Source organism: Vigna radiata, chromosome 6, assembly GCF_000741045.1.
Source record: "Vigna radiata var. radiata cultivar VC1973A chromosome 6, Vradiata_ver6, whole genome shotgun sequence".
Classification (NCBI taxonomy): Eukaryota; Viridiplantae; Streptophyta; class Magnoliopsida; order Fabales; family Fabaceae; genus Vigna; species Vigna radiata.
The window spans coordinates 16,560,078-16,580,441 of record NC_028356.1 but is presented as its reverse complement, the minus strand read 5'-3'; the positions used below and the strand labels follow the sequence as shown (position 1 = coordinate 16,580,441).

At 33.7% G+C, this 20,364-nt stretch overlaps 2 protein-coding genes across 3 annotated transcripts; both read right to left on the bottom strand.

Annotated features, from left to right (window-relative positions):
* Window positions 1-1,375: 1,375 nt before the first annotated feature.
* On the bottom strand, window positions 1,376-6,041 carry LOC106763842 (elongator complex protein 5). Its single transcript, XM_014648004.2, has 9 exons — window positions 5,682-6,041; window positions 5,512-5,604; window positions 5,174-5,340; window positions 4,974-5,020; window positions 4,015-4,084; window positions 3,596-3,816; window positions 3,415-3,504; window positions 1,968-2,043; window positions 1,376-1,881 (listed from the first exon to the last, which is right to left on the bottom strand). The coding sequence occupies exons 1-9, from the start codon at window positions 5,846-5,848 to the stop codon at window positions 1,697-1,699; spliced, it is 1,116 nt and encodes a 371-aa protein (XP_014503490.1). The 5' UTR covers window positions 5,849-6,041; the 3' UTR covers window positions 1,376-1,696.
* Window positions 6,042-8,859: 2,818 nt separating this feature from the next.
* LOC106762972 (inositol 3-kinase) lies at window positions 8,860-13,636 on the bottom strand. 2 transcript variants are annotated; one of them, XM_022782157.1, is made up of 3 exons: window positions 12,383-13,636; window positions 10,190-10,305; window positions 9,321-9,460 (listed from the first exon to the last, which is right to left on the bottom strand). In XM_022782157.1, exons 1-2 carry the CDS (start codon window positions 13,229-13,231, stop codon window positions 10,228-10,230), a joined length of 927 nt encoding a protein of 308 aa, XP_022637878.1. In that variant the 5' UTR covers window positions 13,232-13,636; the 3' UTR covers window positions 9,321-9,460; window positions 10,190-10,227. The 2 variants fall into 2 exon arrangements, with proteins under 2 accessions (XP_014502599.1, XP_022637878.1); XM_014647113.2 differs by lacking the exon at window positions 10,190-10,305 and having other exon boundaries at window positions 8,860-9,460.
* Window positions 13,637-20,364: the final 6,728 nt, after the last annotated feature.

Below are 20,364 nucleotides of genomic sequence, written 5' to 3'. Positions count from 1 at the left end.
ACAATAAAATATAATATAAACTTATTACAAGATTTCAGTTTTTCAAAATAGATAAAAGAAATATATACAATCATACAATAAAATATAATATAAACCTATCACAAGATTTCAGTTTTTCAAAATCAACGAGACTATCAAATTATACTACATCATATAACTATGTACATATTCCCAAGAGATTCCAAAACACAGCTCTCATTCTCCTCCTATAACATTGTATGCTCACGCCACATAAGCAATCATTGTAAAAAGGACACAAAAGCTATTAGAAGTGGGTTTTATGTCTAACTCAATCCCACAAAACCGATTTGTTGGTGAAGTCTGCACTCCACTTATATATTATAAATTGACCTTATCTCTAATCGATGTGGAACTTCCAACACACCCTCTCACGCCGAGGTATATACATCTCGAACGTGAGACTAGATATTAATGGATGGTCTGATAACGGTCCAATAGCGGATGAAACAATATGCTCAACAAATATCGCTAGGATAGACTCTGACCATAGCTATGATACCATGTTATAAATGGGTTTTAGGTTTAACTCAACCCCACAAAACTGACTTGTAAAGTAAGATCTGCACCCCTCTTATATATATTATAAATTGGCCTTATCTCTAGTCGATGTAAGACTTCTAACAAAAACAAATTAGCAAAAGAAAGTGAATTAATAATAACTTTGAGAGATTGTAACATATCCATAAACAGGTAAATTCTAGACTAAATTTATCCAAATTTATGTATTAATTTGGACATAAAAAATCTTGCATACGTCAAGAAAACCTCTTTGCAGATTGGAGCAATTGCTCTAGCTCCACTTGGCCTAACAAACTAATCAATTTTTTCTTTACAAAATAAGTTACCATATGGTCTCATCAAACGAGAAGTCTCACCCGTAATCCTATCATAACTTTTTTCAACTTTCATTATCTAAAATATGGCACTCTATACGAGTTTCTAAACTTAATAAAATATGAAATGATTTCAGACCAAGATATATGCATAGTCAATACATAACATTAAACTAACAAAGATTTGCACTTCTTTCTTAGAAGCACAACCCTCAATTCTTAATATAACAAACAATTCAATAATTTCAATCTTTCCATTCCATTCCTCTCATAATTTTATATCCTTGATACTCAATCATTTGCTCATCATTCATATCACATCCACAAAACTCTCATCCTCCAATGTATGTTTTGTATTTTCACATTTAAACCATACTCTATTCAAATAAATTTCCAATACCATCCACAACATATATAAAATTATTTCATCACATTGACATACTTTATATTTTATTGAGGATGGATTTTCATTGCCAGTTGAAGCAAGAATGAGTATTTTAAAGACGGGGCAACGGAAAATGAGCAGAAACGTTCGCAAAATCATCCATAGTAAGAGTCTCTTTGGATAGATACAAATCCAGAAAAGTATTTTTAAGAGCTTCTCTGCTGAAAAAAGCTCAATACTTGCAGGAGAGAAGTTCTGAAAAACACTAATTAAGTTATATCCAAAAGGTTCGTCGTCAAGTTCCAGTTGGCTGTACAATACGTTGGAATATAATACACTTAGCATTTCACTTCTCTTCAACTAAACAGTATTGGCATTTCCTTCACATTTTGTTGTCATTAAACCTAATCTATTCAAGTCAACTAGGGAGATACACAAGCTACCGACAAGGGTGTATTCATATATCTAGGTCATCATCTGGGTCCTCATCAGAATCTGGCATCTCGTCATCTGAATCACGAAAATATATAATCTCACCCATGGCAGAATCCTCCTTTTTACCACTTGAAATGGGATTTGCCTCACTGTTGCTCTCTTCAAGGGATCTTCTACCATCATAAATTTGTATTGGTTTACCGTTTCCTTCAAGAATGAAGAGCTTAAGAATAAGAATTTATATATAACTGAAACCATGAAAAAGAATTAACAAATATAGATCAATTTCATACCCTGGTGTTCAAAAGGAAGCACAACATTTGACCTATCAACTCGCTCCTTCTCTGACAGCTGGAGATTGAATTGTACCTATTAGAACACATCAAGATTCTTATTATTTATTTACAGTCGACAAAAAGGAAGCAACTTCTTATCAAAACGCACTTGTCACTTGGTCTCTTCTGGTAGTTTCCAAATAGGTTTACCCCGATTTTAGTTATGTATATGCCAATATCCTCTGTTTTGAGTAGGTGTACAAACTAAGTCCTTAGCATGTATATTCATTTATTCAGCACATGAGATGTTTTCAAACACAGTTTGTGCCCATTGCAAATTAGATATAGAAACTTTTATGACATGTAATGTTAGAAGCCCTAAGCATTTAAACCGACTGAGCACATTTGGAAGTAATTAGAACTTGGACACTAAGCTTGATTTCATCTTTTCTAGCATCTAAATTTAGGGTAGCTTACCAAATTCGTTCCTGAAAGCAGCATAATTATCAAAAAGTCTTACATGTGAAAAAAGATACTCAAGTTCGTCCTTCTATTAAAGATAACGTCTATGCCTATGTGACACATCTCTGTTTACGTTATAATTGAAATTATACAAAAAGATGACACAAGCAAGATGGTACAAAGTGGAAGTTGTTTTTTTTTTTTAATATTTCAAGAATATGAAGTCACAACACATCATTTTCGATTCAGTCCTTTAACTTAACCACTAAATTTCATTTTATCCCTGAAAAGTATTCTCAAATTTCTAATTAAGTCCTATGTTACGCATAACTTATATGCACAAATATCACCATCCTCGACCATTTTCACTTCTTACCTTGTTTGCGCAATTTATGGTCCATATTGACTTACCCTCTTCCGTCTTTATATCAAGTTCATCATTTCTAATACTAACAACCACACTGTGTTGAGTCCTAGTCTCAAGGCTCAATGCTTAGTTTGAGCTATTCTTTCACATTGTCGTTGTTTTCATTAATTTAATCAAATAAATATATGAAATAATGACACATTGGTTGTTATGCTTATAGAATGACTATATTTTGTTGAACTAAAGTTCAAATTTAACAATCTTAGAGCAGATTTTAAAGTTTCAAATTGTGCATGTAACAAAAAAATCTGCATATGTATTTGATCAAATAACTAGTAAACTAATTTATGAATGATTATATAATAGTAGTAGTCATTAACTCATAGCACCATCATACACTTTTAGAAATGAATTTGGACATTTACCCCTAAATTTTACCATGTTTATTTTCAGGAAAGGCCTTATGAATGCTATGCACTCCATTCAACAGAAGCAGAAAAGCCTTTTGTAGATTATTTGCTTTCAAAACTAAAATACCTAATTTCAAACAAGTTGTTAGTACTTTGGTATTTGCTTCTAGTGACATGGACATAACATAACAGTATCACTTCCATCTACTGGAAACAATAAACTAACCTTTGGCAGTAGGCCTGCAACGGCAGTTCCATCGACTGATGAAACAGACGCAAAGCTGATTCCTCCAGATTCAACTTTAAATTCTTCGCACTGTATAAAATTACAGAGATATTATATCAGTGCATCAAACTTTTAGATTTGTCATTCCAGATAAGCTAACAAACAGGAAGAAAGAGATCACCGTTACTCTAACTCGTCCATTTCTACGTTTGGACCTGACATTAAACTTTCCCTTGGTAAGGTTTTGCTGAGAAAAGGAATCGCCTAAACATCCTTTCTGACCATCTGCAGAATGATATGGGTCCACACTAGCTACCATGGAGGACATGTACTCGAGAACAGCCACAGCCCTCTCCTCATGAAGGTCAGAATGCAATAATCCAAAAATATTTGAAATTTGATCTGCAACAATAGAACAGAAACCAATGTAAGGAAGAAATCACTGATGCATAAAGTCAATGCACGCCATAAATTTTAGTTGCTGAAATAATCAAATTGTCCCACTTGTTCAGATACTCTTAATAATTTACTCAACTAAATAACACTTCATTACACAATACAATGAAAGGAACTTCACTAAAATAGTTCAAGATGGAATACCATGGCTACGCAGATCACTAAGAAGCCCTGCAACTGACTGCAAAGATGCATGCCTCAACAGTTCACTTAGCTGATTATATCCGACAAGAATGCATTAGGATTACAAATACAAAAACTAATAATACGAGATAAACCAACAAACCACAAAGACTTAAATAGAAAATTCCACATAGAATCCTTGAGCAGGAAGTACTTTCTCTTTTTCATATTGTCATATTAAAGTTTTATTTGGAAGTCATTGTAAAATCTTCTTGCACAAGAAACTTACATATACAAACAGGTTAGATAATTAGATACAAACTACTGGGAAAAAAAGTTGTAACACAATAGCTTTATAACTGCTTAACAGTTCAATTATTTCCAAGAAAAATTAAAAGGTTAAAGAAGATAAATTGATGCATTCCATCATGATTTTCCTGTATTTCCCAGGCCCTTTTAACTTTCAGGAAGCCAACTTTAGAATTCAAATCATCTGGTAGTTAAGATTACCACGCAAAATTTACTGCGTAGAATATTAAATATCCAAGAGCTCTGAAGTCTATGTCACCCTTTGATGTGGCCGAAGTTAACAAGTTCCTATTGGCTGAATTAATAACTATTGAAGCAGTATAAATCTTAGAACGTAAGCCCCAGACTCCATTCAGTGAAATGAGAAAACCAAATTGGCAAAGTAAGCATAGATAAAATGTTGTTATGCCATTTCAAGAATATGTGTTCTTGTTCCAGGGTTATTATTTCCATTGGCCGGAAAAGGAAAACAAAAATAGAACTCTACTAAAAACATTTCAATCATACAGTATTCTGGTATTTATTCATGCAACATGCCCAGCATTGAGGCACAAAGAATAGTCATTCCCAAGACACCATCAAACTAAATTCAACTCCATTTAAAGTCGTAGCATGGTATTCTCTTTGTATATCTTTTATCTTATTTTGAAATTCACATAATGAATACGTACCGAATCTATGGCAACACAGAAGCGGGCTTTATTTTCTCCGACCAATCCTGCAGGTATATCATTCAAAAAAATATTCAAAAGAGAAATAACTTTTTCAAAAACAGGAAATCCATCAACTGATACACCAAACTTTTACTTCGTAAAATAAACAAGACAAATTATAAGCTAACTTTAGCTACATAACACTATATATTCAATACCTCTACCCAGTTCAGTGATTACCGAAAATAACTTATCCACATCCTTCACGGTTTTAAAAGAACTAGTAGCAATCGAAATTTGGGGAGAACAATCTGTCGCATTTACAGATTTCCTTGTCTTATCCTTCCAACCAAGAGGATCTGTATAACAATCCAAAATGTGAATCCTGCAAAATAACATTTCATTATGAATTCAACAAATCTAAATTTACCCAAGATTGAAATGAATTAAAAAAAAAAAACAAACAAACAAAAAAACAAAAACAAACTGGTAAGACACAAGAAATGCAGTTAAAACAACAAAGAGACATTTTAAACATTAAGTTCAGAACATTTACCATTTGTTAGAAGAAGCAACATCCACTCCATTCATATTTAGCAAAGCAGCGTAAGACGATGGACTCCGAGAAAGTGCAACAATTACTATGCCCCTATACAAGAGAATTCCAAACTTTGAGGTTAGAAATACAAAGTGTGTGATAAAAAAATTCCGGGATAGTAAACTGACTGTGACTGGGATTTCTGAGCGATGACGTGTGACGAGAGTTGAAGGAGAATGTGAGAGAATACATGAAAGGCAAAAGGCGAAGCGAGAGAGTCTTTGATTGTGAGAGTGGGTGCAAGCTCTCCCTCTAACGCTCCATCCCTCAGCGTCCTACAGATTGAATCTGCCATCTCTGTGGTACGGAACAACTGTTATTCACGGCGGCACGGCGGAAAAAACTGTGAGATGGAATATGTAGAGTTCACAATGAGTGGCGGCACGGCGGCGCAACCACTATGAACAGATTTAGAAAACAACGGAAAAAGAAAAAGGCAAAGGGTTCGACCTGTCCCGACTGATTGGCGTTAAACTGGACGCCGTTTTGGTATTCTCTTTTATAACGTGGCTGAATTATTTTATCAAAATTAAGTTTAATTATAAATTTTACAGCAAAAATGTAGAATTAAGGCTTGTAAATTTATTACCAGGTTTAATTAATTTGAAATGTAGTAAAATTTTAAATTATTTTTTTCTTAATTTTTGTATTAGGTATTTAAAACTTTTTTATTTTTAAAACGAGACTCTTATCATTTTATTCTATCCTCAATTGAGATGATGAAACACTACACTTGTTTTACATTATCATTGTGTTTGTGTCTTCACATTAAAGTAAAAATGAAAACTTAATTATATATTTAATTTATTTTTAAAAATATTTTGTTTTATTAAAAATTTAAAATAATTATACTTCTAATGTAATGATTTAATTGTTTGATTTTGCACTTTAGAGCAAAACACTATCAACTTGAATAATATTTATAAAACATTAACTATTTTACTTGTGTCTTTATACAGTTGATTTAATTTTTGTTTTAGTATTTAATTTATAAAATAAAATGATATCATTTTTTATATAAAGACAAGTAGGTTTTAATACTTCGCAACGGTTATATTACTCAAGTTAAAGACAAAATACTCAATTCAATTAAAAACATAAAAATATTGTGTATTTAATAGGAGAAGAAAAAATGAATAGACATTAAATTGAAATTATTTAAATTAAATTTATAATTAAATAATTTAATTAAGCAATTACTTTCTATGTGGATGCAAAAACGTTGTTTAACGTCACCTAGTAGACGTTGGTTTGCTGGTAATCTGAAGTATATGAGTGAACGATGATATTATCGTAAATAGCTTGGTAAACTAGACGTCAAATTTAAGATAAGGCAACGTCTATGATATTGTAGACGTCCCCACTGCCGCAAAACGACGTCTAATGGCTTGAGGTAGGTGAGAAGACAGTCCAGTGACGTCGGTGTTAACGGGGTCCGACATCTACTGGGCTGCAATTAATGTTCTTCACCTAATTCTCAGGCGCTTAGACGTCACGTAGTCAAAGGACAACATCTAAGGCCTGTCTGGAAGGCAGGAAGACAAAAATTCTTCAATTTAGACGTCGGTGTTGATGGGAAGCGACGTCTATGTGCCTATAATTAATTATGTTCACCAAACTCGAGGGCCTTAGACGTCGACTAGAAGGGCAGCGACGTCTACGTTATTATAGACGTCGGCGCCCCATCACAACTGTTGTGAACATCTCTGACAGGAAATCAAACGTCAATCCGTTCAGCTTCCTAGACGTCGGCTCCCCTCGAAACCGACGTCTAATGGGTATTCAAAAAGTCAGTTTAAATGTTGACTTGGACGTCCTATTAGTGAGATAAGCGACGTCTATGGGACTATAGACGTCGGTTTCTGGAGAAACCGACGCCTAATTTCATTTTAAATGAACCGTAAACTCTTCGCGGCATTCAGTTTCTAATATCGTCTTCCTCTTTTCCTTTTTCTCTTAGGGCACCTCTTCTTTTTCTCGCTTGCGGCACCTCTTCTTTTTCTCTCTTGTGGCACCTCTTCTTTTTCTCTCTTGCGGCATTCCATTGTTGTTTTTGATATCTTTATCGTCTGCCTCCTCTCCTTTTTCTCTCTTGCGACATCCTAGGTGCGTGGTTTTTTTTATGCTTACTGTTTAAACTTTGTTTAGTCTTTCATCGATTATCTTCTGGTTCAACTGATTAAAATTTGCTTTCTTTGTGTTGTGTTTTAGTGCAGTTTTGTTCCTTTCTTGAGGTAATGTAGTAACATATTCCCATTTCCTAGCTGCCTCCCAGAAAAAACGGCGTCTAGTGAATTTTTTTTTATTATTTCAACCCAAAAACAACTTTGGATCGTTGCCTAGTTATCGTTTCACCGTTATTTTTTCCTAAGAAATTCAACCCAGGTTCGATTTTGGGTTGAAAAGATCCATAAGAAATTCAAAAGTCGCAAGCCTTTTTGGGAGAAACTAGCAAAAGGAGATTGTGCTACTAGGCTTTCCAAAAACGGGAAGAAAACTACACTAAAACACAACCACTGGATTAGACGTCGGTTAGTGTACATACCGACGTCTATAGTACCTTTTAGACGTCGGTTATTGCTCAGACTAACGCCTATATAATGACTTTAGACGTCCAGTTAATCATACTCCCGACATCCAGTTAATCCTACACCCGACATCCAGTTAGTCCTACACCCGACGTGCAATTAGTCCTAGACGTCGATTATTTTCATGTCCGACGTCCCATTGACGTCACCAGAAATGACATCGATTCTTTTGTAGACATTAAAAACTCAAAATAAACGACGTTAATCAGCATTTTTACACTAGTGACATATGAGCAATTACGGTGCAAAATAGAGTCATCTTATACTCCAATTACTTTTAAAAATCAAAGTTTTAGTTAGATGCATTGTTGACTAAGTTTCAAAATTCATAAACAACATAAAAAAAGCATTAAACAATTTGTAACATCAACAATTTTTTATGATTTTAAAAAAATAAAAATCAACCACTTGTTTAATAAAAGAAATGTGCTAGTGTTGTTGGAATTTCCCTATTCAGAGTTTCAAGAGAAACAACATGGAGGTCACAATGTCAAACAATGTAAGATCATTTGTATGAAGGGTAGGGTCGATGTGCTAAGAGTTGACTATTGGCACAAGTTTTGCTAGAAATACTGATTAAAAGAAACTGCCATTTAAAAAATATCCTTATGGTTATTTTAATGCACAGTGATCCAGTTATTATTATTTATGCATGAATCATAATCATAATTCATGTATAGAAAGCCATTCAAAATTTTCTTTACTTTTTGTTCGTCTCTAAAACATAAGGATCCAGTTACTATTATTTATACTACAGATCATAAGTCATAGTGCCACTTTATTCTCCCTTTCCATGGAAAAGAAACTCAAGTGAAGAAAATGGCACAAACATCAATGGAATTTAAATTTCTTGATTTTTGAAGAATAATTTATTAGTAATTTAGCATAAAAAAAACTACAAATTAGGCTGCAGGTGAGACTTGGTGTGCATAAGGTGCCATAAAATGAAAGATTTCTGGAAGAGAAGGCATCTCTAACCTATTTGAGAGACAAAATGAAGGGAAGTGGAGAATTGCATTGAGATATGGAACTCCATCTATACCATATTAAGGTTTTCCATCAACGCTTGGAACCGATTCCTCGCTCACAGAATTCAGTGGAAGTCTTGCCTTCGCATTAGTTTGCTCCAACACTTTATGAGAGGTTAGCAGAACCTGTCCAGATTCTTCACTCTGACACATAATTATGTTTTTGACAGCAACAAGAGATGCATGGAACTGGTCTTGCTCATGTGCCTTCCAAATCCCCGGGCACTCATCTGCACTTTCTAAGCAGGGAATATCCTGCACCTTCCTTTTTTGCATCTCATCCTTAATCATCTGAAATTTGTATTATATAATAAGAGAGAAGTGAGGAATACATAATTACCTATGTTTTTACATTGCTAACATGAGCTGATGAATATATAAACAAAACACCCTCTCAAGTTTCAAGTATCCACTCCTCACAATACAGAACAAGAATACAGCACTAATTGAGTGGCAAATACAAGTAACCTGCTACAAACCAAATGTTCTCAGGCATATGCTTATGATCATTAACTTTTATTTATTGCTGCCAATAAATTCTTAATTTCATTTCTTGAAATATTATTCTCTCCTAAACGGTTCCTAAAGTGAAAGAATTAAGCAATTCTCCAACTATTAGAAATCATGACAAATAGTTCTCCGAGTAATAAAAAATTCATCAAATTATTCCCTGGACATTGGTAAAATATACCAATTTGAGTAGCTAAAATGGTGGTTTATTCTTATTGCTGCAGATTGCAAACACTTTCTTTGATCTTGCTAAGTCATTTTTCCCAATCTCCATTTAATTCTTCTATGATATTCACTAGATTTGATGCGTGTTTTCTTTCTTAAGGTCTACTAAGATAATGGTACCCATAGAAAAGAAATAACTCAAACATGTAGTTTACAATTAAAGGAATTCAACCACTACAGAGTAAGCAGAAAGACACCAAATAATAATTAAATTCTTAAGTGAATATGGTCTTCCATAGATCATTTTTGTAACATAATGGAAATTGAAGCACATGAATTACTTACAAATTTATAACCTTTCCAAGGCTGCAGGCTGAGTTTTACTAGGTGTTTCCGTTTCCAGTTTTAATAAAAAGGATCATAAGCACTCTCCAAACAATTTTTCTCCCTAGATATAATATCTGAAATATTTTTATGTAATAAAGGATAAAGAGATATCAGTACTGCAATACTTGACTACCTGTAAAATACCCTTAAAAAACACAAAACATAAAATTGCAATCATCAAAATTTGAAACACAAAAATGGCATAATCAAGGAGGATTAGAGGACTTTCGTTTTGCCTTGTACGCAAACTCAAAAAAGACTCAACCTGCTCGTCTTTTTTAGTCATTCACAGGACCGTGTTTAGAATATCTATTGAATTGATTTCATTTATCTTTTATTTTTTAACCTGTTTTATGTTTGGCCTAACCCTTTTAGGCCAATCTACTCTTTTTTTAGTTTGGTTTACACCATATTAGATTTTTGCCTGTATCCAAGAGTGAAGGAGTAGTGGGCTTAGCTTGACTTATTCATCCAGAAATGACTTAGCCCTCTTTCTAACCTTACCTTTCTGGCTCTACGTGTGCATTAGAATTATACAATATGCATATTTACGTTTGCATCCAATATTATTTGAAAGACATAGAAGCAACCATATAATTCGCATGTTAGTGAGTAAGAGGGATCCGAACACGCTGATAATCAAATAGCCTTTGTCTAATTATAAATTACCCATGATGAAAAAATGTTTCATTCCTTGTAGAATGATTCCAAGGAAAACAAAAGGCAACACTGATCAGTAGGCAATTCTGACATGGCATAGCTAGCAGAATCATTCAATAATAAGTAACAGATAGCACATCCCAAGTTTCCTATGACAGTCTGCATGTTGAAGTAACATTGACAACTATATATAGATTGCCATGAAACAAACTGACAATATTTTTAAATGGAAATTCCACTGATAAGCATAGCCAGCTTCCATACAAATCATAAGTACCAAGGTGTACAAAGAAAAATAACATGTAGCACTCCTAAAGCTTTATCAGGCCTCAAATATAAATCCAGCTATCTATTTTGTTCTTAAAAAAACATCTACCATGATATGTAAATATTAAAAAGACGAAGATTTTAGTTATTTAATCAGCTATTGTTAGTTTGTGGATGTATGGTTGTTGCCCATAAATAAGGTAGGTTGTTATAGACAACTGCATCTAGACTGAATTTAGACAAATTGAAATGATAGTCAAGTGCAATGCACAGTTTCTTTGAACTCTGTATTTTGTTCTTCCCTATTCCCCTCATTCCCTGTCTTTTTGTTTCTTTCATCTTTCCAACTTAAATTCTAACTAAAATTTTGATGCAGTGGCATGATTTTCCTCATAAAAGGGTACATGTGTTCCTCTACCGAGTTTCAACACCAAATCCCAACATTTGAAATGCAAGACCCTTGAGGGAAAGCATCTTCCTTGAAGGAGGGGTATTGATTGATATGTGAATATAAACAAGACAATCGCTTTAGTTAGTTAGTTAGTCAGCCAGGTAATGTTAATTCATTAGCTGTTTGGTAGCTGCCTATGGATAAGGTAGGTTGCTGTATTCTAGATAGCTGAATCTAGATTGAATGTTAATGATAGAAATGCAGAGCACATATTCTTTGACTCCTCAGTTCTCTCCTATCTCCCTTAAACCTCCCTGTCTGTTTTGTTCTCTCTTCCCCTCTTCTTTCTCTTTTTGTTTCTTTCTCCCTCTTTCTTTTTCTTTCATCTTTCCAACCTAAAATATATATCACAGCATTCTAAAATTTTCTCAGTTACAAACAAGAAACTAGTGATCTGGGGTTTGGAAAGGTCTGAATCTGATACAGAAATCTCAAACTAATCAACTACATTCTCACTCCCAACACACCTCCTCTCAATTCATGTCCAGTTCAGAAATCCACCCTTTGACCTTTCAAATCAATGTTAATCTCCTTGAAAGTTGCCTTGGAAGGTTGAGCCTTCAACTGGGGCCAAATTAAGAAGGGTTACATTTTTCATTAACCCGTTGCCCTTCTGTATTTCTTATTCAGTTCTACTAAACTACAAATCCAATCATCCAAAGTCACTAGTCAAACTAACCATTCTCTACCTTTCAGACTAACCCAACATCAAATTACCCTAAACAACATAGCCACTAAACCAATTGATGACAAAAATATTGTGAGAAACAAACCTGAACCAAGTTGGAGTCAAGCTTAAGGGGTCCCACTTGCGCCACGGCCAACGACCCAAAGAAGTTCCCCAACAGGGCCGCATCAGGCACGCTCAAGCCCCTCACAATCCCAGCAGCAAAGCCACCGAGAAAACAATCGCCGGCGCCGGTGGGATCAACCTGGTAAGCCTTGAACGGCGCGGCCCGAAACGCACCGTTTTCAGAAAAGACCTCGCACCCATCCTTCCCGTGCGTGACGACCACGCAGCACCACCTTCTCGCCTCCTCCACGTCGATGAACGACGCCTCGTCGGCGGAGGCCTTGAGAAATGCAACGCGCGGCAAGAGGTGGAGGAAACCGCTCTCGTTGAGCGTCACGTGGCTAACGCGACCGTCGGAGGGGCCGAACCTGCGAATCAAACCCTGAATGTCGACGAACACGGTGTCGCAGATCTCGAGCATCTTCTCAAGAGTCTCCGGGAGAATCTCCCCGCCGACCCCGACTGCCAGGCCGAACGCGAACCGGGTCTGGACTGGGAGGTCGTCCGGGCGGATGGGGTCGCAGGAAATCACGCGGTTCAGGAGACGGTCCGGGTTGCCCGAACCGAAGTGGGCGTGGAAGAGGGTGGTTCGCGATGTGGGAATCGTTAATGGAGGGTGCGAGGATGTAGCGGCGGCGTAGGCAAATTCCGGGCCCACCTTTGACACGGTGTGGAAGGGGAGAGAGAAGGCGTCGAGGATGACGGAGATGAAGGAGGCGGCCCCGCCCAGGGTCTCGGCGGAGACGCGGCCATCGCGATGAAGGACGTCGTGGCAGTAGTTCCCGACGAGGAGGCCGCGGCGGGGAGTGGCTATGGAGTCCGTGACCATGAGGAAAGTGGAAGGTCGATCATGGGACGGAAATGAAGGGTCTTTTTTTATGGGTTGTGATCGTTCATGCCAATTCCACAACAATCAAAAGAAAGAAAGAAGATGAAGATTATGATGATGAAGGGTTTTGTTATGAACAGTGGAGATGTGAAAGGAAGTAGGCGCGCGCCAAACACAGATTTTTCACGCTATGGTGAATCCACCGCCGACACCAAGCACCATACTCAATGGATGTCGTAGTTGTTCGATTTTTCTTTCCCTTTTTGGAAACTATGATCTTGGCTAAAACCAAGATAAAAACACTGCATTCAAGTTTTGTGCAGAATGTAACAAATTAGACTAACCCTACCACCTTTTTGTTACGAAAACCAGAAGTTCATCACCTCTTGCTAATGACAACAACTATGTTCCATAATGTTGATGTGCATATATTCTTTCTCTATTTCAAAAAGTTAAATATAATTTTTTCTCCATAAATTGATAAATAAATTAAAAATTTAATGAGTGCGGATTTTTTTAATTAAATTATGTGCTTTTCTACTAGTTATTGAAAAAGTTGTTAATTGCTTTTCAAGAGAGATTGGAATAAGAAACTGAGTTTTCATTAATAAAGGAAATTTATCGTCTACATTAACTTACATTATATTCTATGGATATACCATTATTCTTAAAGTAGAATTAGTTTTCTTTTAAGTAAAATAAAACTAGATTAATTATTTCTAAATCAGTGTACTATACTATCTTAAAAATATATATTATTGTTAATTTATATAATTAAATTGTGTGTTCAATTAATTTAATTTATCTAAAGAATATAATATACAGTGCTTGTGAGGAATTTATTTCGTTTAAGGAACATACCATTCTAACATATTTTTTTTCATTTAAAGAGTACTGTTGAAAATACATGTCCTACTGTATTAATATTTTTTTTTATTTTAAATAATTCATTTAAATAAACTGTCACAGAAATGAAAATGTAATCATTTTAATTTAAAATAATGAGTACTTAAAAAATTAAAATTGGAAAAAAGAAATGTACAACTAAAGGAATCTTCCAAGTGTAAATAATGTAGGATGAGCAGGTGAAATTTTAGGTTTGGTTTAATATATTAGGTTAAATTGTAATTTTAGTTTTTTTCATTTATTTTATTGAAAACTAATTTTTTTTCTGCTATTTTAATTCCATATTTTTTTCATTTAAAAACTAAAATATATTATTTGCCAAAATAAATCTGACTAGACTAACTATGTTTAACGAATAATAGAATTTTAGTTTAATTCAATATATTTTAACTTGATATAATATAAATACATTTTGGGCTCAGCCCACATAAACTTACCAAAAGCCTTAGAAAGGCTATGTTTTCCTGCACCCTATAATTTCTTCCTCCACCCATACTCATATTAAAACTACTAAATTACCTTTAATTAAAAAATAATAAAAACCTGATCTAAACTCCCAAATAATAGAAACCGCTCTCCCTCTCATAAGGGGCAGCACCATTACATCGGGATGGTAAACAAATATGCTTTAAAATTTGTAACGAATAATTATTATTTGTAGATATTTATTATTCGCAGTAATGTGAATATTTTGAAATCTATTTCTGAATAGGTCGGTAGAAGTATTAAATTATCCATTTTGTGGATATTCACTATCTACAAAAAATAATAAAAAAATATTAATTTTTATTTTTAAATTAAATTTAGTTAAAAGTAAAAGTAATTTATATTTTATTAGATTAAATTTAATTAAAATTAAATTTTAATTTATATTTAATTCACTTTATATTATATTATTTTTTTTATAATTTTATTTAAATTTAACTTAAAAATTTGTATAAAATATATTTTTTAATTTTTTTGTGAATATTCACAAATATTCACGAGTTTAAAATATTTATAGATATTTTCTATCCAGATACCCATACAAATAGCGGACCAAATTATGATTAGATTAGACATTATCTGTGTGATCGAACTCTTTATCATTCCTAAGTGTGTAAATCTACACCCCATATTATGGATATATCTCACCTCCATTGTTGTTGTCGGAAGGTTCTTCTACAGACTACACCGCACTTTATCCCTTTAAAGGCGCATCTCCCAGTACCTCTACTAACGTAGGCGTCGGAACTCAGCCTTTGAGGAGTGTTGGCAAAGTGAAGAAAAAAAGTTTATTTCCATTTCGTTGTAGTTTGTTTGTTGGGAAAGAGAGGTTTGGACGAGTTTTTTCGTATTTCGAATGCATTATATATTTCAAAATCAATGTTTTTAATTTAGTTAGCATATTAATCTATAATATGTTTTTTAATTAGAATAGTACTGAATTGTACCATCCGTATTTCACAATCCATAATATAAAACAAATATGAAAATATGCTATAATTTTAATATATTTATGAGGTGCAATCCGAAAATACGTTATAATTTGACTTAAAATAGTACTGAAATTTAATATAATTCTACCATATTTGATTTAGAAGTATTGTCCATTCTTTTATTTTTCAACACTTTCCAATTCAATTTTATTATAAATATTATTAAATCATTTATTTCTTTAGTATTATAATTATATTCTTTAATCACTTTGGCTACTTATATATTTACAGCTAGTTTTTACAGAACAAGTTTTTGTACAAAATTAGAATTTTTTTCGTATAATAGTTTACAGAGCCCTTATAATCGACTATCAGGGACAAAATGACCTAAACTAGTTTCAAGACTTAGCTAACATGATCATCACATCAACATTGGATCTTTCCTCTGCCATGGACTGCTCAAACCTCACTTTTCAAGCTCTACTCATACTTAAACACTAAAATCAAGTCTCATCCATTGAAGAAATATGAAAAATCTCTTTAGCTACTTATGTGCCCCAACTTGCTCCTATAACACAAGTTTTTGTACAAAACCATAAATTTTTTTCGTGTAATCGTTTACAGGGCCCTTGCAATTGATTACCAGGGACAAAATCACCTAAACTAGTTTCAGGACTTAGCTAACATGATCATCACATCAACATTGGGTCTTTCCTCCATCATGGACTTTCCACACCTTAATTTTCAGATTTTATACACACTTAAACACTAAAAAGAAGTCTTATCTATTCAATAAATATGAAAAAATTACGAAAAATCTCTTTGGCTACTTATGTAACAATTACCTACACAAATCACGTTTCGCACAATTTCCAGTGTTCGAAGTTCTAAGTGCTTTACTCTTGTAACGATTTTGTGATTAGACTCTTTTCCACGTCACATTTTTCCAAGAAAAAAAATTCAAACGAACCAATCATGTCCTCACACATGACATTGTAAAAAATTTGGCAAAAATTGGCTGCCAAAAATTTCTTGTTAATATTCGATTTGCTAGAAACCCAATTCTAATATACTTTTCTTATAAATACTTAAAAAATAAAATTTTTTATAAAAAAATATTAAAATATAAAATTTTAACCTAAGATTATAAAAAAAAATTAAAATATAAGTTAGAATTCAGTTTTCAGAAATCGAATAAAAAAAGAAAATTGAGATTGAGATTGAGAGAGATTATGGTTTTTATTATTTTCTAATCAAGGATAATTTGGTCATTTTAACATGGTATAGGGTGCATGAAGAAATAGCTCGAGAGAGATATTATGGTTTTTATTATTTTCTAATCAAGGATAATTTGGTCATTTTAACATGGGTATGGGGGCATGAAGAAATAGCTCTTGAGAGAGAAAGATTATGGTTTTTATTATTTTCTAATCAAAGATAATTTGGTCATTTTAAAATGGATATGAGGTGCATGAAGAAATAGCTCTTGAAAACGTTAAACTTTGGGTTTCATTACAGAGGTTCCAACTTAAATTAGGTTCGGTTTTGTCTTGGCCATGGCTTTTACTTCCTGCAATTTTTTGAAACAATATTTTGGAATGAATTTTTCTGAATAAAATTTCCAAAACGAGACTTTTATAACAAAATGGCTTAAACTCTCCATTGGTCCTAATATTTGTATGAAAATCTCAGTTCGGTCCTCAAGTTTTGAACTGTCTCAATTGGGTCATAATTTTTGTAAAAATGCACACATTTTGCCCCAACTGTTAAGTTTTCATAGACGTCGTTAAATTAAGCTGAGTTGTATTTTTTGTTTTGATGGTGTGGCATTGTTCATTAAATTAATCAAATCCACGTGGTGCCTATGCTTCTTCTTCCCTCTAACCCTCACTCCTCAGAAACACACCCTTTCCCTTCACGCCGTCGTCGGGGTGCGTTTGTCAAACTCCTCTTCTCCTCTACCGACGGAGCACCTTATCTCCATCGAGTTGTGACATTAAAGCTAATGGCTCCACACCGGTTTCCATTATCACTCTTAAATTCTTCATGGTGTTAATCGTGTCTGCAGATCATGCCAAATCAAGCAGATCCACCAATTTCTCATCAGAGATTAGCCCTACTTGAAACAAAGGATTTAACTTCAGAGCAATTCATGCATAACAAATTAACAAAATTAACTCTATTAGTTTGCGGTAGAAATATAATCCAGTGTAAGAATGAGTCATGACAGAAACACACTAACAATCCAGTGTCATGGGGACCATAGAACACGTACAACAATCCAACTTTTCTCTTCATTACTGCATTAGAAAGAGCTTGTGCCACTAAATTTTGCCCAACCATATCTCTAAAGGTTCGAGGCATGTACTTTTTTGTTAAACTTTGGTGTTGACTATGGCGATTCCCTCTCAACTTACGCTGATCACCAAATCTAGCTTCGAATGCGAGATCAGAATCAACATCACGCCTGAATCCCTTCTAAATTAATAAAACAAATAAGAAAAACGCTCACTTTTGTTTATAACAGTGCCAAGCTTTCGCTATAACATAAAAAGGAAAACTAAAAAAATGCTCAAACTTCAACACCCATTAGTCACCCCGGAAATGCAAAAAATAAGGCTAGAATTCAAACTCCCTAAAAAGGGAAACAACGTCTCCCATGGTCAATTATCCCATGAACACAAAAAATCAACACTAAGACCTACAAAGATTCGACCCAATAACAAAAAAATACCCTTCAGAAGAATCTCCAACCACCAAAATCCCCATCACATACTCCACAAACATAGCCCAACATTCAACCAAACCCATTGAACGAACCAAAGAACCAAAAGGAAGGAACTTTGCAGACCACACAAATAGTGATGTTGCACTGAGGTAGAGGGCGAAGAAGGCGATGAAGGAAGCGTAGGGGATGGATCTGTAGAAGGCGAGGAAGGGGACAATTGGATTGAAGAGGACGACGAGCGTAGGGTACTGCACCAGGAGGAGAGTGTGAGCAGCAATGGAGATGAGGCGCTCGATAGAGGAGAAGAGGAGTTCGACAAACGCGCCCTGACCGCGACGTATTTTAGTTTGAGAGGGGAAAAGGTGTGTGTCTGGGGAGTGAGGGTTTGAGGGTAGAAGTGGAAAGGAAGTAGGTTGGGCAGAGGAACGGAAAAGGTGAAAGGTAATCAGTGGTTGGAGAGAAGAACAAGCCCCGTCGCCACATGGATTTGATTAATTTAATGCAGAATGTCACACCATCAAAACAAAAAATACAGCACAGCTCAATTTAACGCCATCTATGAAAACTTAACGGTTGGGATAAAATGTGTGCATTTTTACAAAAATTATGATCCAATTGAGACAGTTCAAAACTTGAGGACCGAACTGAGATTTTCACACAAATATTAGGACAAGGGGGGTTTAAGCCTAACAAAATTTCTAGAAACATAAAATATATTCTAAACTAAACTTTTTGAAACACGCATTTTAGAATGGGTTTTTTTTGGAAGTATTTTTATATAAAATGTGTTTCGAAAGAGCTTTCTGGTAAACATGAAATACGCAAAAACTTTTCAAAATAAGTTTTTTTTTTTCTCACTTCTTATTCCTCTATAACATTATCCCTCTTTTCTTTGTCTACAACACCGGTGCAATGGTGGCAAGGAGGACAACAGTAACCCTAGTGGTGTGGTATGGAACAATAATAAAGAATGTTTGATTCTTGTTCTAATATTATGGGGGTGCAATTAGTAATTTTGGAGGTATATTCAGGCATAGAATTTGCTCTTTTTAATTGAAATAAAATAAAGTAAAATGTAACAAAAGAAAAAAATCTACACACAATATCAAGGAGAGTTTACACCAACTTGTATCAACTTAACTAAACACTCTTAATGTAAACTTAAGTAGATATTATATCATTTAATGTAATCTAATGTTCATAATTATAAGTATGCACCTCCATTGCAATGATAGACTATTCTCACCATATGTTTCCTTTTTGAATGTATATAACTAACTAAGGTATTTCTATAATTTTTTTGTGAAATTTTTTTCAAAATTAAAGTCTACTTTGAAGGTTAAAATTCACCGATGATATTTTAATGTTAATTCTAGAAGAAGTTTTCAAATAATTTTAAAATTGACATTGAAAATGAGTGCGTTATTTTTTTCATATTAAGTGTGACTAATTGTGGACAACACATTATTCAAGTTAAATTATTATTTAACTGATTTAGAAACTCTCATTACTCAATATTAATTGAGTCATAATTGACTAATTGTTATACACATTTTGCATTGGTTATGCTACAAAAGGAACTTAAAAAATGTTTTTTTTCAATATGTTTTTGGAGAGAATTCTTCAAGCTGGAAAATGAAAATGGTAGTCACTTATAAATATTTATATAGTTTGAATTAAATTCATAAATGAATAACGATATTGTTCAAATCTAAACAAAAGTTCCATTCAAAAATAAAGTTTTATAAGATTTATCTTTTTATAAATTTTAAGACTTTTTTTTCCCCATTTTATCCTAACATGTTCAAATTCTCTATGTGATAATGTTTCTCTCTTTAAATACCTAAACATAAATTGAATTATGAATATAATTTCCATGCACTAAATGTATAACTTGTTAAAGTAATAATAAAATTTATTTATCCTAATTTCAAGGATCTCTAACGTTATGTAGAATTATGAGTCATATTAATTACATGACACAATACTTACACTCGTAGCTACCAAATTGTCTATTTCAGTAAGAGCAAATATTATATATATATATATATATATATATATATATATATATATATATATAT